General features: G+C 58.5%; 2 protein-coding genes across 9 annotated transcripts in view; one reads left to right on the plus strand and one right to left on the minus strand.

Annotated features, from left to right (window-relative positions):
- The first annotated feature begins 1,310 nt into the window (after positions 1 to 1,310).
- PAFAH1B3 (platelet activating factor acetylhydrolase 1b catalytic subunit 3) lies at positions 1,311 to 6,760 on the plus strand. 3 transcript variants are annotated; one of them, XM_032249313.1, is made up of 6 exons: positions 1,311 to 1,420; positions 1,509 to 1,887; positions 2,064 to 2,153; positions 3,555 to 3,671; positions 3,750 to 3,872; positions 6,431 to 6,760. In XM_032249313.1, exons 2-6 carry the CDS (start codon positions 1,810 to 1,812, stop codon positions 6,716 to 6,718), a joined length of 696 nt encoding a protein of 231 aa, XP_032105204.1. In that variant the 5' UTR covers positions 1,311 to 1,420; positions 1,509 to 1,809; the 3' UTR covers positions 6,719 to 6,760. The 3 variants fall into 3 exon arrangements, with proteins under 3 accessions (XP_032105204.1, XP_032105206.1, XP_032105205.1); XM_032249315.1 differs by having other exon boundaries at positions 1,312 to 1,420; positions 1,794 to 1,887; XM_032249314.1 differs by lacking the exon at positions 1,311 to 1,420 and having other exon boundaries at positions 1,434 to 1,682; positions 1,794 to 1,887.
- A 1,220-nt stretch (positions 6,761 to 7,980) lies between these two features.
- Positions 7,981 to 22,300, minus strand: part of CIC (capicua transcriptional repressor) — a 28,662-nt gene continuing 14,342 nt past the window's right edge. For 2 of the 6 annotated variants that reach the window (XM_032249216.1, XM_032249215.1), the window contains exons 3-21: positions 16,811 to 16,960; positions 16,492 to 16,726; positions 16,283 to 16,412; positions 16,013 to 16,195; positions 15,765 to 15,930; positions 14,648 to 14,850; positions 14,335 to 14,560; positions 13,806 to 13,909; positions 12,290 to 13,526; positions 12,011 to 12,198; positions 11,554 to 11,675; positions 11,294 to 11,460; positions 10,901 to 11,194; positions 10,479 to 10,804; positions 9,920 to 10,164; positions 9,668 to 9,822; positions 9,453 to 9,584; positions 9,056 to 9,187; positions 7,981 to 8,967 (exon numbers count right to left, since the gene is read on the minus strand). In XM_032249216.1, coding sequence (XP_032105107.1) covers positions 8,600 to 8,967; positions 9,056 to 9,187; positions 9,453 to 9,584; positions 9,668 to 9,822; positions 9,920 to 10,164; positions 10,479 to 10,804; positions 10,901 to 11,194; positions 11,294 to 11,460; positions 11,554 to 11,675; positions 12,011 to 12,198; positions 12,290 to 13,526; positions 13,806 to 13,909; positions 14,335 to 14,560; positions 14,648 to 14,850; positions 15,765 to 15,930; positions 16,013 to 16,195; positions 16,283 to 16,412; positions 16,492 to 16,726; positions 16,811 to 16,960 — 4,763 coding nt within the window. In that variant the 3' untranslated portion in view covers positions 7,981 to 8,599. Of the gene's footprint in view, positions 8,968 to 9,055; positions 9,188 to 9,452; positions 9,585 to 9,667; positions 9,823 to 9,919; positions 10,165 to 10,478; positions 10,805 to 10,900; positions 11,195 to 11,293; positions 11,461 to 11,553; positions 11,676 to 12,010; positions 12,199 to 12,289; positions 13,527 to 13,805; positions 13,910 to 14,334; positions 14,561 to 14,647; positions 14,851 to 15,764; positions 15,931 to 16,012; positions 16,196 to 16,282; positions 16,413 to 16,491; positions 16,727 to 16,810; positions 16,961 to 18,976; positions 19,080 to 22,300 lie in introns of those variants that run through there. The other 4 variants (XM_032249221.1, XM_032249220.1, XM_032249219.1 and 1 more) reach the window with 4 other exon arrangements.

Below are 22,300 nucleotides of genomic sequence, written 5' to 3' on the forward strand. Positions count from 1 at the left end.
TTTTTTTTTTTTTTTTTTTTTTTTTTTAGTAGAGACAGGGTTTTGCCCTGTTGGCCAGGCTGGTTGACCTCAAGTGATCTGCCGGTGTTGGCCTCCCAGTGTTGGGATTACAGGAATGAGCCACCTCGCCGGCCTTCCTCAGACTTTAAAATCAAGCTATTCCATGATATTCCCCAGGCCCTAATAAGAAAGTGGTTACCTGTGTCTTTTCTTTCTGCTTGTTCAATCTTCATTATCTTTCAGATACTACTCCTAGGAAACCCATAGTCCTTAGAGTCCTTCTCCTCTTCCTCCCCAGAAGTCCCTGTCTCTCCCTCAAACACAACTTTGACACCCCCACACCTCTGTGTGTGGATCTGTCTCCCTGAACACACTGGGACAAGGCCAGGAGCTGACCCACTCATTTACTATTCATTCAGCAAGTGCTTGTGGAACCAGTGTGTGCCCGTCCCAGTCCCAGAAAAGTGGATTGAAACAGAACATAAACACAATGAGTAAGGCTCATCTCTATGTCTCAGCATCAATCCACCTGGAAGGAATGAATAGTGACAAGGTCCCACCTGGAGTGGGGCTACAAGAACATGACCAGGACGTTTAGCTGAGAGACCCCCGACTTGGTCCCAGAGGGAGATCTGAGAAGACACTGAGGTCTGAGATTAATTTGGGGCGGCGTAGGGGAAGAGGCGTGACCCCAGATGGCCTTGGCTGTGGATCTAGGTTTCAGAGCACAGACACACCCGGTCAGCCTGTGGGTTTAGAGAGGGGAGTAGAGGCTGCAGATCTGCAAGATGATCTGCGGGAAGGGCGCCAGACTGGACCTGAGCCCTGAAGGCGTCTCTAATTTCCTTTCTCCTTCTGCATCTTCTTCTACCCTCCAAGCAGGTCCTATGGTGTCTTGAATGCAAAGATTCGTAGTTTATATTTTATGCCGCACACGCACACACACACACACAGTGTTTTGAGTAGGGGTCCTGTGATGTCTTGAATGTGAAGATATGTACTTTAGATTTCAACACACACACACACACACACACACACACACACACACACACACACACGATGTTGTGAGTAGGGGAAGCCCACGAGGAGATAGGCTGAATAAAGACCTAGCGCTGCCTTAGGGTGGCTCCTTAGAGCAGAGCCTCGAGTTTTCACATTTTGCCATCTTCCTTTCTGTTCCCCGCACCAGTAGAAAATGGGAGCGTCCCCTCCTAGCTGCATTCGAGCCACCCCTTCAAGGGATCCAAGAATGGACTCGTCCACTCGCTCCCCTCACCCCACCACGTGAATGGGCCACCCGCCCCCTCCCCCGGCAACAGTAGGTGGTCCCTTCCGCACGTTTCACTCTCTACAGCAAATGGTATCTTCCCATTTGCTAGAAAGACGGCTAGGTTTTCCCCGCCCACTCTCAACTCTTCAGGTAGCTCGTCCCTCCCCGTGACCGGTGGGTGGTTTCTCCCTTCTCCCCGCTTTGGGAGCCGGATGGTCTCGCCTCTCTCTCCCACCAGCCCGTGCCGGGTGCGCTGCCCGGGAGTCAGCGGCCCGAGCGGGAAACGCCGGACTAGCCCACTGCGCGGCCGTCGTGGGGGAAGCGAGGGTTCCCGATTCCGCCTCCCTCCTAAGTGAAGGTTTCCGTCCCTGGAGTGGAGGCGGCGCCCTGTATCGGCCTTCGTCCTCCGCGGTTGTGCGAGCGTTGGGACGGTCCTTTGTTGCCTCGAAGGGTAGGAGTGGGCGTGGCGGAGCCAGCTCGGTCCGGAACACTCCCGGGTCGACCCCACCCGCTCATCCTGCAGGAGCTGCGGCGCCAAGATGAGCGGAGAGGAGAACCCAGCCAGCAAGCCCACGCCGGTGCAGGACGTGCAGGGCGACGGGCGCTGGATGTCCCTGGTGAGCGTTCCCACTTGGGATATTGAGGAGTCCGGGGCGCGGGGTGGGGGCACTCAAGAGAACGGCTGGTTCCTGATTGGGAAACTGAGGGCAGTTGGGGCGGTGCTGCCTATGGGCAGGGCGGGGCGGGCCCTGGAGCGTGCGAGCCCCTGACTCCCTCTAGCGCGCCCCCGCAGCACCATCGCTTCGTCGCTGACAGCAAAGATAAGGAACCCGAAGTCGTCTTCATCGGGGACTCCTTGGTCCAGCTAATGCACCAGTGCGAGGTGAGGCCCATCTCTCTCCCCCTGCCCTATCCGTCCCTGTGCCCATGCTGATACTTCTGGACCAGAACCCAGGCCAGGTGGGGTAGGTATTATGGGGGTACCCAGATTGACCTGAGGTAGCCCGAAGCTCCGAGAGTCTTGGTGAGAAGGAAATGTATGCCTTGGTTTTATCAGATTGGATTTGTGTATAATGTACTAAAACCTAAAATGAGGCTTTCCTGCCATAGTCTTGCCTAAAGTGAGGCGCTTTCTTGTTTGCTTTAAGTAGTGCACAGCCCTCTTGGGATTGCACAAAGCTATTGTCACTTTACAGGAAGTGAAGGTCAATTCTAATGGTACTCCACAAAGAGGGCTCAATCATAGTAATATCTTTACACTAAACATGTTCAACTGTAATAGCTTTCCTCAAAATAAGTTTCAACTGCAGTGCCATTGGTTCGATGCATGACTCAAGCCGACTGGATTTTCATAAAGTGAGTCTTGCTTCTATGGGGCTTGGTTTGTTTTTTTGTTTGTTGGTTGGTTTTTGAGACAGGGTTTTCTTGCTTTGTTACCTATTTATTTATTTTTTGAGACGGAGTTTCACTCTTGTCGCCCAGGCTGGCATGAAGTGGTATGATCTCTGTTCACTGCAAACTCTACCTCCTGGGTTAAAGCGATCCTCCCACCTCAGCTTCCCAAGTAGCTGGGACTACAGGTGCACAACTCTACATACCCAGCTAATTTTTGTAGAGACGGGGTTTTGCCATGTTGCCCAGTTTGGTCTTGAACTCCTGGGCTCAAGCACAACTCTAGGCCAGGTGTGGTCACTCACGCCTGTAATCCCAACACTTTGGAAAGCCAAGGCAGGTGGGTCACCTGAGGTCAGGAATTCAAGACCAGCCTGGCCAACATGGCGAAACCACGTCTTTACTAAAAATACTAAATTAGCTGGGCATAATGGCACATGACTATAGTCCCAGCTACTCAGGAGGCTGAGGCAGGAGAATCACTTGAGCCTGGGAGACAGAGGTTGAAGTATGCCAAGATCGCGTCACTGCACTTCAGCCTCCAGAGTAGCTGGGACCGCAGGCACGTGCCAGCACACCAGGCTAATTTTTTTTGTATTTTTAGTAGAGACGAGGTTTTACTGTGTTAGGATGGTCTCTATCTCCTTACCTCGTGATCTACCCGCCTCGGCCTCCCAAAGTGCTGGGATTATAGGTGTGAGCCACCTTGACCGGCCTTAATCAATTTCTATAAAGTGAGGTTCAGCCATGCTGGACTATGCTCCAGGTGAAATTTTAAAAGACTGCTTCCATGAAGTAAGGTTCTTCAATATGGCATTTGGTTAACACTTGGACAGAGGGTTATTGTCTGTGTGGACAGTGCCCCTGTGCCCATACCACTTCTTACCCACAGATCTGGCGGGAGCTATTCTCTCCTCTGCATGCGCTTAACTTTGGCATCGGTGGCGACAGCACACAGCATGTACTGTGGCGGCTGGAGAATGGGGAGCTGGAACACATCCGGCCCAAGGTGAGCGGGGCTTGGGTGGGGCTCTAAAACATCTTTTGCCTGCCCCCTCACCGCTGCTTCATGTCTTTCTTTCCACAGATTGTGGTGGTCTGGGTGGGCACCAACAACCACGGACACACAGCAGAGCAGGTGACTGGTGGCATCAAGGCCATTGTGCAGCTGGTGAATGAGCGGCAGCCACAGGCCCGGGTCGTAGTGCTGGTGAGCGGCTGTGAGGGTGGGAAAGGAAGAATGGCAGTGGTCTGGGACCCCCTCAGATATAGCCACAGTTGGCACGGTTCTAGGCAAGTTAGCATAGAGCAGTGGCTTTCCGGCAGAATCTCATGTTGGAGCTTGCCACACCCTTCAGAGTGGCTGTGGTTGAGAATGAGCAATTAGCCTTTTTTTTTTTTTTTGGAGACAGAGTCTTGCTCTGTCTCCAGGCTGGAGTGCAGTGGCACAATCTCGGCTCACTGCAACCTCTGCGTTCCAGGTTTAAGCGATTCTTCTGCCTCAGCCTCCCAAGTAGCTGGTACTACAGGTGCATGCCATGCCCAGCTCCAGTTACTATTTTTTTGCCCAGGGATGGCTTGAGACCTTGGGGGTCTCAAAAGTGGTTGGGCACGGTGGCTCATGCCTGTGATCCCAGCACTTTGGGAGGCCAAGGCGGGTGGGTCACAAGGTCAGAAGATCAAGACCATCCTGGCCAACATGGTGAAACTCCTCTCTACTAAAATACAAAAGATTAGCTGGGTGTGATGCTGTGTGCCTGTAGTCCCAGCTACTCTAAAGGCTGAAGCAGGAGAATTGCTTGAATTTGGGAGGCAGAGATTGCAATGAGCCAAGATCACGCCAGTGTGCCCCAGCTTGGCGACAGAGCCAGACTCCATCTCAAAAAAAAGAAAGATTAGTTGGGCATGCTGGCACTCGCCTGAAATCCCGGCTACTCGGGAGGCTAAGGCAGGAGAATTGCTTGAACATAGGAGGCAGAGGTCACGCCACTGCACTCCAGCCTGGGCAACAGAGAGAGACTCCATCTCAAAAAAAAGACAAACCCAAAAATGGTTGGGCATGGTGGCTCACGCCTATACTCCCAGCACTTTGAGAGGCTAAGGTGGAAGGATTGCTTGAGCCCAGGAGTTCAGGACCAGCCTGGGATACAGCAAGACAGTGTCTCTACTAAAAATAGTTAAAAATTAGCTGGGCAGGCCAGGCATGGTGGCTCAAGCCTGTAATCCCAGCACTTTGGGAGGCCGAAGCGGGTGGATTATGAGGTCAGGAGTTCAAGACTAGTCTGGCCAAGATGTTGAAACCCCGTCTCTACTGAAAATACAAAAATTAGCCAGGCGTGGTGGCAGGCGCCTGTAATCACAACACTTTGGGATGCCAAGGCGGTCAGATCACCTGAGGTCGGGAGTTCGAGATCAACCTGGCCAACATGGAAAAACCCTGTCTCTACTAAAGATACAAAATAAGCCAGGTATGGTGGCGCATGCCTGTAATCCCAGCTCCTTGGGTGGCTGAGGCAGGAGAATCACTTGAACCCGGGAGGCGGAGGTTGCAGTGAGCCAAGATCATTGCACTCCAGCCTGGACAACAAGAGCGAAAGTGTCTCAAAAAAAAAAAAAAAATTAGCTGGGCATGATGGTTCGAAAAACCTGTAATCCCAGATACTTGGGAGGATGAGGGGGGAGGATCATACTTGAGCCCAGGAATTCAGTGTTACGGTGAACTGTGATTATGCCACCGCACTCCAGCCTGGGTGACAGAGTGAGACCCTGTCTCATCAGAAAACAAAGAAAAATCCTCCAAAAACCTCTTTGAGTATGTCAAAAGTTGTCAGGCATTCTTTGGTAAATCTAGGCTCCATCACTTATAGGTAGCTAGGACACTTCCTCTTCTGAAAGAGGGGATTGACCCCTTGCCATGAGCCATGATGTTGATGTTTTTTTTTTATTTTTGTGAGACAGTCTGGCTCTGTTGCCCAGATGAGAGTGTAGTAGTGTGATCTTGGCTCACTGTAACCGCCTCCTCCTGGATTCAAGTGATTCTCCTGCCCCAGCCTCCTGAGTAGCGGGGACTGCAGGCACGCTCCACCATGCCCGGCTAATCTTTGTAGTTTTAGTAGAGATGGGAGTTTACCATGTTGGCCAGGCTGGTCTCAAACTCCTGACCTCATGTGATCCACCTGCCTCAGCCTCTCAAAGTGCTGGGATTATAGGCATGAGCCACTGCACCTGGCCTATTTATTTATTTGAGACAGGATCTGGCTCTGTTACCCAGGCTGGAGTGCAGTGGCATGATCTCAGCTCATTACAACCTCTGCTTCCAAGGCTCAAGTGTGGTGAGCCGTAAGCCGTACCCTTCCAAGTAGCTATGACTACAGGTACACGATATCATGTCTAGCTAATTTTTGTATATTTTTGTTACGGATGGGATTTCACCATGTTGCCCAGGTTGGTCTAGAACTCCTGGGCTCAAGTGATCCATCCAGCCCTGCCTCCCATCATGCTGGGATTACAGGTGGAAGCCACTGTACCTGGCCAGTGTCAACGTTTTTCTAAGTGATACCTGGAAAGAGGCTAAACCTAGAAGTCTCTTGCTGAATTGGGGCTAGGATATGATATTTAGGAACTACCCTTCCACCCTACCCACTTGCCTATTCCTAGTGTTTGCTGCAGCTGGAAACTTCATGGTTGGGGGTAGAGGACAGGTTGGCATAGAAAACGGGATACCCAAATGCTCATTTCCTTACTACTACTCCTGGTGTTCCTGCTCAGGGCCTGCTTCCACGAGGCCAGCATCCCAACCCACTTCGGGACAAGAACCGACGGGTGAATGAGCTGGTACGGGCAGCACTGGCTGGCCACCCTCGGGCCCACTTCTTAGATGCCGACCCTGGCTTTGTGCACTCAGATGGTACCATCAGCCACCATGACATGTATGATTACCTGCATCTCAGCCGCCTGGGCTACACACCTGTCTGCCGGACCCTGCACTCCCTGCTTCTGCGTCTGCTGGCCCAAGACCAGGGCCAAGGTGCTCCCCTGCCAGAGCCCACAGCCTAAGCATCCTGCTGCCTTCCCACATTAAACTCTCCTTCCTCTGTCTGCCGTTTCCTGCTTTATGGTCAAGCCTGTCTGGGTACCACCACCAGTCCTTACCCTGATCCGTGACCCTGCAATACCACAAGGTGGTGTTTTTTAAGACAGGGTCTCTGTCACCCAGGCTGGAGTACAGTGGTGAGACCACGGCCCACTGCAGCCTCAACCTCCTAGGCTCAAGCGATCCACCCACCTCAGCCCCCTGAATACCTGGGACTACAGGTGTGGGCCACTGCATCCAGCTAGTTGTATTTCTTTGGAGAGATGGCATTTTGCCCTGTTGCCCAAGCTGGTCTGACTCCTGAGCTGAAGCAATCCACCTGCCTCGGCCTCCCAGCATGCTAAGATTACAGACATGAGCCACTATGCCTGGCTGTGGTTCTATTTCTGCCCAGTGCAGGCGTCACTGATACATCCAAGACACTGTTCTTGTGGTTAGGTTAGTTTTCACTATTACAATAGAATGTTTCAGGCAGGTGCTACCTGTCAACCCTAGGTAAGACCAGCTTGCCAGCATTACCCTACAGGACCAAGGTCAAGCAAGAATTCTGAGAGCATAGTGACCCAGTACAGTGAAGCCCACCCTACCCTGCCCCTCCTCCATCTCTGCATATACTGTTGCCCCAACTGGAAATTCCTGGTGCTCCAGGTGTAGCTTTGATGCCACTTCTGCAGAGGTATCCTGACCTTCTCACCCTTAGTTGTCATCCTTCCACACAGTGTGGGTATCTGTCACCTCAGGTGGGCAGTGTCCACATGCTGAGTGGGAGGGGTGTCACCCAGGGGAGGCTGCTTCAAGCCATTGCAGTGCTGACCCAGGCCACATGGGGGCAGCAGGGGTCACGTGGAAGACCCTTGTCTCCTCTTACCCACTGCCACCTCTGGACTGGGACCTTTTGGGGCCTGTTTCCTGAATACAAATGACACCAGAGACAGTGAGGGTAAATGATCTGGTGGCATCTTGCCTCAGGCCTTCCCAAGCTCATGCAGTCCAATGGCTGAGAACAGGGCCCAAAAGCATTGAGGCTCCCTGAGCACACGGGCTCCTAAACTGGAAGAGGGGCTGCCTGGTCCACAAGTCAGGGACCTGGCCCGTGGGGTCCCTCTGATGTTGGAGGCAGTGGTCCTGGAATTACTCCCCAGACCTCATGGAAAGTCTACAGCTCCATGACAACTGAGGACAGGGCCAGTACAACCTCCCTGTTAAGAGCCCAAAGCCACACAGGTGTGTTAAACAGCTTTAATCTCGCTCATCGCGGCTTCTCGGCACAGTAAGAAATATTGCACATGATCAACATGTTTTGTTCTGGGAAAGGGGGCAAAGGCAGGGGGAATCACCTTCTTAGAAAGTACAACCCAAGTTGGGAGGGCAGAGGGGGTGAGGAGAAAACCCTCCCCGTGCCTGTGGCAAAGTGCAGGAGCCCCCACCCCCAAACTAACCTGAGTCCAGCCCCTCTGGGGAAAAAAGGGGTGCGTGAACTCCCCCCATTCCACAGGCGCCTCCCTGTGGCCCAAGGCCTGCACCACCTTCCAGCTTGCAGCCCTCACAGGAGCCATTTTGCATAAAGTGAAAAGCTCTGAAGGTCACACACTCCAGGTTATGTACAGGGGCTCAGAGGAGGGAGACTGCCCCTGCGGCCCCCTCAGCTGCCCCCCAGCATCGGGAGGGAGCTGCGGAGGAAGGGGGTATATACAAGAGGAGCAGGCCTCATTCCGCCCCAAACCGGAGAGGACGAAATGGCTTTACTTGGGAGGAGATAACCATCCTGCCCCCCTTTCCTGCCCCCACATACTGTCCATGTCCTGAGGGGGTACTGTGAGTCCTGGGATCCTCTCAGGGGTCTCTCACCTGCCTGTGGCAGCTGTGGAGGGACCTGGGGGTGGGGGGGAGGGCTGTGGAGCCCCCTCCCAGCCAGGCTGGCCAGGCCCTGACTCTGGTGGCGGAGGCAGTGGTGGGGCAGCCTGGGCCGTGCCAGAGTCCGAGCTGGGCGAGGTGGGGTCAGGGCCCCCAGCGGGGCTGGGAGTGGGGGCAGGGGCAGCAGCGGTGCCAGTGGGGGGCGGTCCAGGGAGGGGGGCCTCAGCTCCAGGGGGCTGCTCCGTGGGAGTGGCTGCCTGCATGATCTTCTGGCGTACCTCACGGATCTTCAACTGCAGACAAACCTTGGAGGGGAAGATGTCTGCATAGCGGGCTTGGAAGGCGGCTGTGGCCTGGGCTGGAGGCAGAAAAACGATGGGGAGCGCAGGGTGAGATGTGCAGACAGGTCCGACCCGAGTGACCTCAAGACTCTAAGACATGCTCACCTGATGGGAAGAAGCCATGGTCCTGGAAGAGCTGCATGACCAGGGCCCGGCGCTGGTCCAGGGTGCGCCGCAAGGAAGAGTATGGCACCTTCTCATACTCCAGCTCCCCCAGCACGTCCTCAGCTTCTGTACCTGCGCAGGCACAGGCAGCATGGCAAGGCTACAGCAGTCTTGCCACCGTCTGAGTACCCACCTGAGCCCTCACTGCATTCTATTTCACAGAGGAGAGAGGGGTTCCGCCCACAGTCACAGGGCAACTCGGGGGCCTGCCAGACTCCAGAACCCTGACCTGCTGTCCTGCCTCTGACACCCACCCCACCTCTCCCTCTAACTACCTCCCAGAGACCCACTCCTCTTGTAGGCTCCGGGCACCCCACAGCTCTGCCCACCACGGCACCTGTACGGTCAAAGGTGAAGATGTCCCCCTCGCACTTGGCACTCTTGGGGGTGTTGGGCTCCGAGCTGCAGCTGGAGCGTCTCCTCATCTTGCGCTTGGGTGAGGTGGGGTCCTCGGGTGCTGAATCCAGGTCTGGCCAAACAGAAGCAGGCTCAGCGCAGGTGGCCCCAGTCTGCCCTCCACCTACGGACCCTGGATGCTGAACGCTCGCCTACCCGTGGAATTCTTCCTCTTCTTGCGGTAAGAGCCCAGGATGGCCCGGGGTGAGGTGGCCAGAGACTGCAGGGTAGGGGAGGGCAGCACCTCCTCAGGCCGAAACTCAGGCAGCTCTGCAAAGCGCTCTTCAAAGTCCACTTCTGACAGGACCCTGCTGGAGGGCCAGCAGGGTCACCTCCCCCGCCTCAGCCTGCAGGTGCTCCCACTCCCACCACCCCACACACCTCACCAAGGCCCCAGCCCAGGCTCACTTGTCCACAGAGTCAAAGGTCTTCTTCAGGGGCGGGGGCCGCACCTTCACCTTCTTGCCAGCACTAGCTGCCTCCTTGCGCTCGGGGGTGTCCCCGGCCGCCCGCCCACTACTGCCCTCGCTGCTGCCACCAGGAGCTACGGCTGGAGCTGGAGCTGGGCTGGGAGGGGTGGGAGGCTCCCCACGACTCTCCAGGCCCTGTCCAGGGACGCGCCAATCTGAAGATGAGCTGGGGAATTTGCTGGCCTGGCGTGGAGATGGGTAGGGAGATGGAGAACACAGGGCTCAGACTCTGGGGCAAAGGCCAGAAACAAAGAGTTGAATCTGAAACTGACCGGCAGACCCCTCAAGAAGGCCCAGTCACACAGCCTCAGGAAGGCCAAGACAGGGCCTCAGATCAGAGGGGAGCCAATACAGGCAGGTAGAAGGGACAGAGGGAACCCTTTAACCTGAGAAACACATAGGCATGGAGAGAAGAGGAGCAGGACAGAAAACCAAAGACACCCATGGAGGGGTACAGCTGAGTGCCAGTGGGGACCCCACAGCCTGCAGGTGCTCACCATGGTTTCAGGACCCTTGGCGCAGGTCCGCTCCTCACCAGGCAGGGGCGGTGGGGGGCTGCTCCGGGCCGTGGGAGTCCAGGTCTCTGGCGGAGGTGGAGGGGCTGGTGGTGTGGGCTGCCCCTCAAGCTCAGACTCTGGGGCAGTTGGCTCTCGGACTGGGCCAGGCTCCAGAGGCTGCCGGGGTGCAGGGCCAGGCCGGCCAGAGGCACCTGCCTCAAAGGACCCCACAGGAATGCTGGCAATGGCCGCCTTCACTTTCTGGGGGGCCTTTGGGCTGGGCCGCTGGGCCTTGGGGGCCACTAAGCTGTAGGTCATGGAACCTGCTAGTGGGGAGAAAAGCGTTTGCTGAGCCAGACCCAACTAGAGCCCATCTGCTGGGACCCCCAACTCACCCTGCTGTGAGTTGATCTGACACCTACCTGTGGCACTCGGGAAAGGGCTAGTTGGGGCCGGGGTGGCAGTGGCAGGGGCCGGCGGCCCCTTGGGCAGAATGGTGGCTGCAGGTGGAGTTGTGCTGGTGGCCACAGTGTAGACCAGGCTTGGGGGGGCCTGGGATGGCTGGGCCAGGGGTGCTGAGGAGGTGGGTACAGGGCTGCCAGAGTAAAACGCCGTGATGACAGGACCTCCAGGGGCTGCACAGGCAGGTGGCAGCTGGGGACTGGGCACAGGCGACACGCCCACCTGACCAGGAGCCAGCAGTGGGGCTTGGCCTGCTCAGAGACAGAGAAGGAGAAGCAGGGGACCAAGTTAGGGCCCAGACTGCCTCAGCCCCACCCTGGGTCCCCAGCACTGCCTGCCACGCCGCCCCTCACCTGAGAGCAGGGGCTGCACGAAGGCGGGGCCGCTGGGCCCCAACGAGGTGAAGCCTAGAGCTACAGAGCTCGTGGGCCCATACGAGGTGACTGTTCCAGCCTGGCTGGACGCAGGGCTGGTACCCAAGGGCAGCGCATGCCCGCCCGCTGACTGCACATAGGTGATTCTGCCACAGGGAGAGGAAATGGGGAGGAGTGAGGTAAGCCAGCCCCGTCTCACCCCTTCCTTAGCCTTTGAATGTGGGGTCAGCTGCAATTACCTGGTGGAAGAGGGCAGCAGGACCTTCTGGGGCTGTGAGGTGGGTCCAGGGAGTGTGGCTGGGCTCAGGGGCGGCACCAGGCCGCTGGGTGTGCTCACAGGCACCGGGGTCAGCTGGATGATCTGTGGGGAAGGGCACCCATGTGCCAGAGTGAGCTGTGGCCCCAGACTGGGGAGGGGAGGACCAAGACCTAAAGGGGGGCTCTAAGCAAAAGCAGGGAACACAGAACTTGGGATAAAAACAGGATGGGCAAGATGACAGTGAGAGATGAGGACACAGAGGAGTAGGGTACAGACACTGAGGACTCGAGAGTTGGGATGCACAGAGACATCATAGACGATGACAAAACAGAAAACCAGAAACAGACACAAAAGAATAAAAGAAAGACAAGACAAAGAAATGGTGGGGTACAGGGACTAACACCCAACAGAAGGCAGAGAAAGTGGCAGGGCCTCACCTTGCTGGGTGGCTGGGCGCCATTCTGCACAGGTACTGAGAAGGGCGGGCTCACCAGGGGCAGCGGCTGGCCGGCCCCTCCACCCCGAACTGACATGCTAGGGGCGGCCAGGGGCACTAGGACCTTCCCGGGAAGCAGCTGGGCTGAGCCACCTGGGGGCGGTGCCTGCACTGGAGAAACTGACTGGGCTGGAAATTAAGAGGCAAGAAAGGAAAAGATTACAAGGGAACCAAATGAGACTATGGCCCCTCTCCTAGTGCTGCCCGGCCCAGGTCTCACCTTTCGGGGGTGGGGCGGAGGGTACCGACTGCAGGATGGGGATGCCAGGAGTGGGTGCAGTGGCAGCCAGGACTTTGCCGTTGGTGGAAGTGCCCGGTGGGAGGGTGAAACGGATGCTGGTGGTGGGTGCAGGGCCGCTGGGAGCTGCTGCCTTGGTCCCAGGGGCTGGTGCTGGGGCAGGTGCCACCTGAAGCTGCTGTGGCATCGTGGGCAGGATGTACTGCACCTGGGTGATTCCCCCAGCCTTGCTCAGGGCACCTGGTTGCAGAATGCCCAGGGGTACTGGCCCATTGGGGCCACTCCCAGCACCTGCTCCTGAGCCTGCAGTGGTCCCACCGCCAGGGGCCCCCTGGGCAATGAACTGGACAGCAGGGGGCACAGGGGCCCCATACCCCGGGGTGCCCACCAGTAGGTTTGTGACAGTGGCAGGCGCCTTCCCCACAGTGCCCAACAGGGGTCCAGCCACCAAATGTGGGGCTGGTGAGGTGGCTGCTGCCGACTTCTTGTCCGAATACACTAAGCTGACACCCAGCGGGGAGCCCCCAGGCACCCGAGACCCAGTGCCCATTTCAGTCCTGGCACCTGCTGTGTCATTTGGAGATGCCTCAGCCCGGCCAGAGGTGGGGAAAGGCTTAGAGGCGATGGGCACAGGAGTGCTGCTGACAGGCCGCACCACGTTGGTGACCATGGTGGCGGCAGGACGGGACAGGGGAGCTGCTGGGGCCCCGTAGGCCAGTGATGGGGCGGGGGCAGAGGGCACTCTGGCTCCGCCACCCTCTTGCTCCTCCTTGTTTGGGGGCAGCACCAGTGTCTGCAGGATGCTTCCTCCTCCGCTGGGAGGGGCTGCGATGACAGAGGGGCCTGGTGGCTCCAGGCCACCCACACTTTCAGGTCTCTTGCGCCGGTAGGTGACAGGATCCGTTGGGAGGAACCGGGTCGCCTTGGAAGGTGTCCCTGGGCCCGCAGCCCCAGGGGGCGGGGGCCGCAGGGGACCTGCTGTGCTGCCCTGACCAGACTCCTGGGCCTTGAAGGTTCCTGAGCCCAATGTGAAGGAGGTGGCTGCCGAAGCTGAGGAAGAAGCGGGCGAGGACGCAGAGGAGGAAGACGGGGTAGAACCATAGCCTTTGCCAAAAGCTGCAGGAGGATCCGGGGGCCCTGGGGGCTCAGGGTCCAGCGAGGGGCGGCAATGGGTAAAGGAGGAACGGATCACAGGTGAAAACACCTTCCGACCAAAGCCCTGAGCGAAGGAAAAGACACTCCAGGTCAGGACATGCCAGCACCTAGACAGCAGCCCCCTAGCTATGTCCATCCAGCCTGTCAGCAGGCCAGCCTAGAGCTGCACTCCTGCCAGCTGTAGGCCGCAATTCATCCTGGCTATGACCCAACTCCCCATGGGGCAAGCAGCTTGCCCTCTCTGGACCTTAATGTCCCCCTCTCTCAAATACCTGGGAGGAACAGACTTTCCCGTGGCCTAGGAGGGAGTGTGATGGGACAGCACCGTGACCCAAGTCCTCACCTTGTTGCCTTCTGGGTCCTCCCCAGAGCTGTCCCCACTCTCGCTGTCGGTCACCTGCTCCTTACACTTGAGATCAATGTCAGTGGTGCCGAAGCCATCATCAGCTGGGAGAATGGAGGGAACAGAATGGGCAGGGGACTAAAGGTAAGGGAACCCAGGAGGCCAGTCTGGAGCCTCGATCTCAGCTCTGCCCCAAGCAGGCAGGGACTGCTGTCCAGAAAGGCTACTCCTCAGTCCAGGGCTGTGCCCATGTGCTCAGCACAGGAGCCTATGAGCCCACAGGAAAGAGCCCCTAACACTGCACCTAAAGATCTGGTTATGCCCATGTCCTCCAGGTTTCCTGCAGGGCTGGGGGCTTCCTGAGGGCAGAGCTGGGTTTACTCAGAAGGGTCCGAACTGGCCACACGCAACCATAAACCAAGTAGAAAAGAAACGAAAGGGGCCTAGGGGCCTGGATCCAAGTTCTGCCCACCCTCTGAGTCTTGGCCTGCTGGGTCCTGGGCAAGATTCTGGGCCCTGCAATGCTCACCGATGACGTCATCATCCCCTTCCTCCTCACAGATGACCATGCGCTCCTCATCACTCGTCATGTCCTCACTGGCCGCACGCTGGGAACGAGAAGCTCGAGTGGGCAGCAGTGGGGGCCGTCCAGTGGCTGCCAAGGCACCTCCCTCACCGGGGGCTGCAAAGGGGCCTGGAGCTCCATACTGGGTAGAAGGCTTTGGACCAGAGTACGATGCAGGGCCAGACACCATCTGCAGGCAGGCAGAAGGAAAGGTTCAGCTGGGCTGCTGCCTTGGACAGCCTCCCTGCACGCCCCCCAGGGCGCCTGCACCCCAGACCTGCGTCAGTTCCTGTAGTGCCTGACTGTCTACTTCTCCACCGTCCAGGCTGTGTACTCCACTGTGGGAGAAGGCTCGGGGCCGGGCTGAGCCAGGTCCCCCAACTGTGTGCAGCCGTTCCGCCCCACAGGAGCTACTCCCTGGAGCCTTGGGGTCCGAGCTCAGGAGTGTCTGGGCCGCGACAGACAGAAGCTCAGAGGACACTGTAAAGTGGAGGGGGGCACTATGACAGTCAGGAAGCCTCTCACCAGCACCAAGGCCCAACAACCCACAGATATTTCTAGATACTGGGCAGAAGCAGGTTGGAATTTCTGGGCCACTTGGTGAAAAAAACACCACCCACCACCACCAGCCCAGCATCTCCTTCCTGCTGCTTCCTGCCCTCTGGGGTTGCAGCAGGCCCATTCCCTGCAGGGCAGCCCTCCTCAAAGTAAGGAGGCCTGGAGAGAGGTTCATGTGGTGCTGGCTAGCCAACTGCTGGCCTGTCTGAGCCTCGGCTCCCTCATCTCAGAGAGGAAGTAACTAGCGTCCCCACCCTCACAGAACTTCAGTTCCACAGGAACTATCCACCTATCCTCGTAGAATTGCAATTTCCATGGGCTCACTCCAAAAACGTGCCCCAGAACACTGCCAGGCACACCAGACACACCAGACACCCTCAATAAGTAAGCGTAAGCAGCCCATCAGGGGCGTTTGGAAGCTGCAGTGGTTCCAACTACGAAGTTGGGTGCCAGCCAAGCTGGGGTTTACATTCTGGCCCTGTCGCTTGCTTAAGCTTTAAGCAAGTTACTTTGTCCCTCTGAACCTGTTTCCTCATCTGGAAATAGAACATGGTTTTGCAGACTACAGCTTATATTCCCTGTGGCGCCTGGCACATACTAAACGCTCAATAAACAACAGCTAATAATGAGACTGCTGTTTGGGAATCTTATCTGCCTGGATCTCCCTGGCTCCTTCACATAAATTAACTGCTGGTTTCTTTATGGGTAAGGGTCGCCAAATAAAAGCGACTGAGCAGAGAGGAGCTGCTGGGGCAAGGGATGAGCAAGCAAGGGGGTAGCTGGCAGCTCTCAGGGAGGGAGGTGGGCAGGGTGAGAGACCCAAGGGGCTGACTAACCCCCAGGGGCAGCGGCAGTGCCCGTCTCCGACATGCTTCGCTCCCGCGTCTCCTTGTGCCCTCCTGCCAGCCCCAGGCTCGTGGGCTTGGCCTCCGAGCTGGACTTCTTTCGGTCCTTGTTGCACCACTTCCAATCTGGGTGGGCCTTGAAGTGGGCCTCCTTCACCTAGCAGGAGAGGGCAGGGCGACCCTTCACTCACCCACCCCACCAGAAGAAGCTGGGAGGAGCCAAGAGACGGCAGCGTTACCTGAAAGGCCAGGTCGTGGTACTTCTGCTTCTCCTTGGGCCCCAGGGCATACCACCACTCGCCCAGGATCTTGCTGACAGTCCGGTTGTCCTGGTTGGGATGACGCTGGTGGACCAGGGCCCGGTGCCGCTTGCTGAAGATCATGAAGGCATTCATGGGCCGCCGGATGTGGTCTTTCTCTCGCTGCATTAAACACAGCCCAGGGCGGGACAGTTAGGACCAGGTGTGGGTGGCCACAGGGTGAGCAGGAGACAGGTAGGGATGAAGCACCTTGTTGGGGCTGCGTCCATCCTTCTCAGAAGATGAGTCTCGTTCCTTGGGTAGGGCACTGAGGGACTGGGTCCGACGTTTTCCGGGCGGAAGAGGCAACTGGATCTCAGGAGACATGATGGAGAGGAAGCTGCAGCAGGGCAGCAGGGACAGTGAGGGCCATGTCTCTGGCCAACCCACCCCCAAGTCCCAGGCCTCAGGGAACTCACGCATCATCATGGTCACTCTCTGTCTCACTGTCCAGCCGGGACTCTCCTGGGGGGCCGGGAGCCTCCTCTTCTGTGGTGGGAGGCAGACCCTTACCAGGTTCCACCACCCCCAAAGGATGTGGGGGTCCGGGCCCTGGGCTCTCAGGGCATGTGGCTCCAGGGGGCCGCCCAGGGTCAGCACTCCCTGTCCCACCTGGTGGCCGCTCATGAGCAACAGCTGCCGATTCAGCAGGTTCTGGGGACAGAGAGGTAGATCAGAGGGCTCCTGGGCCACCTGGACCCCATGCCCATGCCTGTCTCCAGGCTCCCCAGCCCTCACCTTTGCTCTGGTTGGAGGCCACTGGGTGGCTGGCAGGTTGCTGGGCCTCACTCGGCTGCACGGAGGGGTCAGGCTGGCTGGGTGCCAAGAAGGGGACTAAGGAGTGCCAGGGGAACACGGCCACAGAGCGAGGTTCCACATTCGTCCACACTGTGGAAAGAAGCCAGGTGAGCTGTGCAGCAGGAGAGCCTGGCCCCAGCCCCAACTTAAGCTCTTCCCCACCCTAGATGAGGTGGCCCCACCCCTTTGTCTACCCCCACCCCACACCAGAGCCTCTTGGACTCGTCCATGCAACGTCACTCAGGAAAAACTCCTCCCTGAAAGGTTTCTAGATTTATAAAAAAGAAAACAGAAGCGGGGAAGGGAAATAGTACTCACGCCCCACTCCTCCCCCCACCAATCTCTACCAGCCCTGCCACCAGGGACCAGGCCAGAGGAACGATTTGCTCCTGCCACAAACCAGGTCATGCTCGGCTGCCATCCCACACTCCCAAGGCCCCAGACCTCTATGGCCTGGGACCCCCCATCCCCGTCATGCCACATTCCCAGCAGCCCAGTCACCACCTGACACAGCCTTTCACCTTGGTCTCACACTCCCTTTCCCTTTCCCTTTCCTGAGGCATATGGCCCCATGTCCCCTCCCCTCCAACTCTCAGTCCACTACCCACAGGCTGTGGGCGCTCTTACAACTGTGGTGTGGGAGCGGTCCCTCTCCTTGCCTTCCTCCCCCACCACAAACACAGAGTGCCAGACCTGGCCTTCCTGGCTGGGCACAGGTGGCTCCAGCAGCTCTCCCCTTTCCACCCCACAAAGAGAATGCACCATCCACAAATCGGCCTCCCAGCCTCCCTCCCCATCAGCCCCTCAGCTTATCTGTAGTCCAGTGTCCAGCCCTCTTTTCCCAAAACAAGGGAGGGTGTGGTAAACTCCTTGGAAGAAAAAACGTGGACAATGGGCCACAGGAGAGAATTGTTACAAGTCTCTAACCAGAGCGGGCACAAGTGCCAGGTGTTTCCTTGAGGACATGCACAGGAAGATGCTTCCTTGCCAGGAGGCTGGTCCCAGGGGTCAGCCCCAAGAGGTGGGTGGTGGAAGAGCAAGCCCTGGGCTGGGACCCACCCCTGGCTGGACTTTTGGGGCGGGCCTAGGATATGAGTGGGCTTCCCCTAGAACTGCCTGGCTCCCTGGGGGAAGTGGAACCAGCAGAGGAGAGAGGCCCCTACTCGGGGAAGACGAAGAAGGGAGGAGGGAACCGCCCTAGCCCTGCTCTCCATCATTCCAGGCCTCCCCTTGATCCAGATCAACCTGACCTGAGGTGACCTCCCCATGCCTACAGAAGCCTGGACGGGGGTAGCTCTGTGCAAGGCACTGGCCTCAAGACCTGATTCTGTGAGGGGCTGACAAAGGAAAAAGTAGACCTGAGGAAACAAGGGACTAGAATCACGAAGACAGCACTGGAAAGCACCCTAGACTCTACAATGACCCTATCCCTTAACCCTCGGGTTCTGGGGGCTCAAAAACCCATTGGGCCCCCCAACCCCATATAAAAGCCTCCAGGAACTTAAGACCTGTTCCTCTCTTTGCAAAGATCTTTCCCATCAGGGCCTCCTTTTTTCTAGGGGGTGGGGAAAAGGGACCCAGCAGACAATGGAGGACAGTCCTACGGTCCTGCTCCCTCCTGAACCCCTTCCCAGTGCACAACCCTCCAGGTTCTTAGGTGTCTTCGCTCTCTGCAAAGTACACCACACACACTGCAGCCCGTCACTCTGATCTCAGCAAACAGTGCCTCCCTCGCTTCCTGAGACCTGTCCTTAGCCCCACTACCCAATCCAAGCCTCCTCCCCTAGGACCAGCAGTTCTCGTGCTGTTCCTATTCTATCCGATGCTCCAGAGCCGGTTACTCTGCACCCCTCACCTTTCTATTATAGCAAACCCGTGCCATCCCATCACTTCAGCATCACAGCTGTCCCCAGGTACGCCCCATTCCGCTACACTCCCACCTGCCGTCACTAACCACTCGGCCCAGCCGAGCTCTATAACTTTCCTCGTCATCCCTTTACTCTGCCTCTACTGTTCTCTCCCGTACTATGCCCCCATCACCGTTACTCCGCACTTAGCACCCCGACACCTTGACCCCTGCAGTCCCAGGGCCCAGGCGCTACTGACCGAACATGCCGAGGCCACGGGAGGCCGCGCTGGACGCGGGCATCAGGGGCCTGTGGGCCGAATACATGGTCCGGCGCAGGGGGGGCCAGGCAGGGGCTCGCACCTCCTCAGCGGCCGACGCCGCTCCACCCGTAGCCCGTTCCTCGGCCGTCGCCGCTTGGGCCCGGGGGGAGCGGGAGGCCACGCCGCATGCCCCCCCCCCCGCCGCCCCCCTCCGGCCGCCCCACACGGGGGTCTCCGCCGGGCGCGCCTGCGCACAGCGCCCGCTTGCCTCCCGCCGCCGAGGGGGCGGGGGAGGTCAGCGCGCACCGGCCCCGCCCCGCCCCCCGGCGCGCGCGGGGGCCGTCACGGGGCGCGCGGCACGGGGACCATCGGCGCCGCCCCCTCCCTCTCCCTCCTCCCTCGCGGAGTCCGGCGGGCGGGGCAGGCGGGGCGGGGCGCGGCGCGCGTGCGCGGGGGCGGCCCCCTCCCTGCCCCGCTCGCTAGCTCGCTCGCTCCCTCCCTCCCTCGCAGCTCCGGCGGGTAACGGCTCTGGCCCCGCGCGCCCCGGCTGCCAGCGCCGCCGCCCCGCCTTTCCGGGCCCCGGGCCCGAGGCTCAGCGCCGGGTCGACCTCCGGCCCCGGGCGAGCAGACGGACCAGCGTGCGTGCGTCCGTGCGCTCCGAGCGAGCCCCGCGCCGAACCACCGCCGCCTCCCCGCCCCGCCACTACTACGCGCTCCCCTCCCCCCGCCGCGCCTCCCCCCGCCCCTTCCCCGCTTCCCCCGCGGCCTTCCGCGCAAGCCCGGCCCCCCGCGCGTGAGCCCATTGGCTGCCGCCGCCGCGCGCGGGTCAGGCCCCGCCGCGCCCGCCCCCATTGGCCGCCCCGGGGGAACGTCAGTCATATGCAAATAAGGGCGGGGCGGGGCGGGCTCCGGTTGGCCCCGAGCCGGCCGGGGGCGGGGCCGCGGTAGGAGGGTGGCTGGGAGGGCGCACTGCAGTAAAGGCACCGAGCCAGGGGGCCGGTTCGGGGCGCTGCGCTGCGGAGGTCCTGGGGTTTTGCGTGGTACCGTGTAAGTCCAGTCTGCGCGAGGAAAACGCTCACGCGCGGTTCGGCCCGCCTCCCGCACGCCCGCCTGGCCCCGCTAGGCAGACAAACTGCGCGTAGGGCTGGGCGAGGCATCCCTGAGCCCTCACCTACTCACACTCACACTCCTCACAGACATACACAGACACACTTTCGTGCCACACCCATTATCTCCTACACACCCCACGGGCACATATGCCCTCTGTCTTACACCCACACTGTCACACACGAAGTAACACCTCACACACCTGCTCTCACAGATGTACAACCTCACACGCTCACGGTCCATCGCTCCCCACCCACCATCGTGCACACTCTCCCATCCTGTTCACATCACCCATCTCATCCATGCCCTGTCACACATGCCTCGACAACCCGCATCCTCATCGCACCCCCACCAGCCCACAGGAATCATGCAAACAGACATGTCAAGCAGGAGGAACTCAGCATAGCCCTGCTTGTCCACTACACACACTCCACACCCCTCCCACACAACCACACACTCCTCTGTCACATACACACAGCCTTCCTAACACTCACAAAGCGCCTTCTATCCCCAGTGCACACAGTTTTCACGGACACCATACCGACCCCACCCTCTATATAAACCTATCCTAATAGGCACTACCTGCTTCAGTACCCAGGCCCATCAGGTATACAGAACCCAGTGGCCGTCGACATCATTCAGCCACCCACCCTGACACTCATCTGCCACTCTGGACCCTCTTCCTAGTAGCATAAGGCAGGGGACCACAGAGCACACCATGTCTGGCCTCACCGCACTACTCTGCCAGCCACCCCCTAACTGCCCCTCCTCCTCCCAGAAAAAAAGGGCCAGGAAGAAAGGAAACTAACACTTACTGGGGCTGCTGTGTGCTGGGAGCTTGTATGTATTATCTGGTTCATTGAATCCTCACAGCCACCTAGGGAGGTATGCTTTATTACACCCATTGTTCAGGTGAGAAAATGAGCCTCAGAGATGGAATAAATTGTGGCAAGATCATGCAGTCAGGATGTACCAGCCCAGAGCTCCAACTCAAGCGTGCTGTTTCCATTACTCAAGGCCTAACCTCAGGGTGGACCCAGGGAGGGAACCTCAGGGTGGACCCAGGGAGGGAACTACAGAGGCCAATGATACAGAGCCACGTGGACCACAGAAAGGTGAGGGGGCTCACACAAAGACACAAGCAAGGATGTGGGGCCCATCAGGCAGAGACACAGAGGCCTCAGATCACCCAAGAGGGGCCCTGGGGCCATACCTAGTAAAGGCACAGGACTGGGGTCACATGGGCAGGTAAAGGTTGCACAGGCTCAGATGGACCAAGACTGGGCTCTTCCACAGGTTGGATGGCCGACAGGAGCAGACAAGCCCTTTCCCTAACCTTCCCCATCCACTGACAGAGCTGAAGAAATGGAGAGGGAGCAAAAACGGGGTAACCTGAGCGGGCAACACGGGAAGGGAAGGTCTGTAGCCCTCTGACCTCCAGAGACTACAGGGCCAGACACTTGGCTGTGAGCCTGGAGGGGCTACCAGAGGGACTATTAGGTGACTGCCCCCTCCTTCCTATGCAGCCCCAGACTCAGACCCTCCATTACCTCACTGCCCCAGGGACTGCAATGTGAGGCAGGAATTGAGGCTGAAATCAATGTGGCCCGCTATCTCCCCACCACTGCCCCCTCCTCTCCCCACCGGTGAGTGAGTCACCTACTGGCAAGTTAACCCCTTCCCTTCTGCACTACAGCCCAAGGACAGAACTCAGAGGAGCTCTGCCCCCCAGATCCCCCACTTCTGTTGGGTGAGAAAAAGAGCCAGGCATGGCACAGCAGGGAAAGTGGGCCCCACACATCTGGGAGGGTTGCACATCTGGTAAAAGACATAGTGCCCACGGAGGAGAGATGGGAAGAGGCCCCTTTAGGGGCAGCGTACAACCAAGTGGGGGCCTAGCCTGGCAGGGAGGGGCGGGAATCCGGGCGGGAAGGGCCCCCCTGCCCTGGGCACTGGGCCAGCCCTATACTTAGCTTCTATTGTTCAGGATGGAGGAACCCTGGGTGGGGGTGGATTAGGAGCAAAGAGGAGGGAGCAGGTCCTATCCCTAGACAGCTCCCTCTCTCTTGCCATCCCCAACCCTAACTGGGGCCTCCCTAGTTGGCAAAAGCTGGGGTAGTCTCCCCAGACCAGGGACCTAGCCCCATGTGAGAGGGGGTGCAATATCATCCTTCGCTCAAGGTACTGAGCAGGACTGTGATGGCAGCCACCCCC

Source organism: Sapajus apella, unplaced genomic scaffold, assembly GCF_009761245.1.
Source record: "Sapajus apella isolate SASKATOON/1434 unplaced genomic scaffold, GSC_monkey_1.0 scaffold68, whole genome shotgun sequence".
NCBI lineage: Eukaryota > Metazoa > Chordata > Mammalia > Primates > Cebidae > Sapajus > Sapajus apella.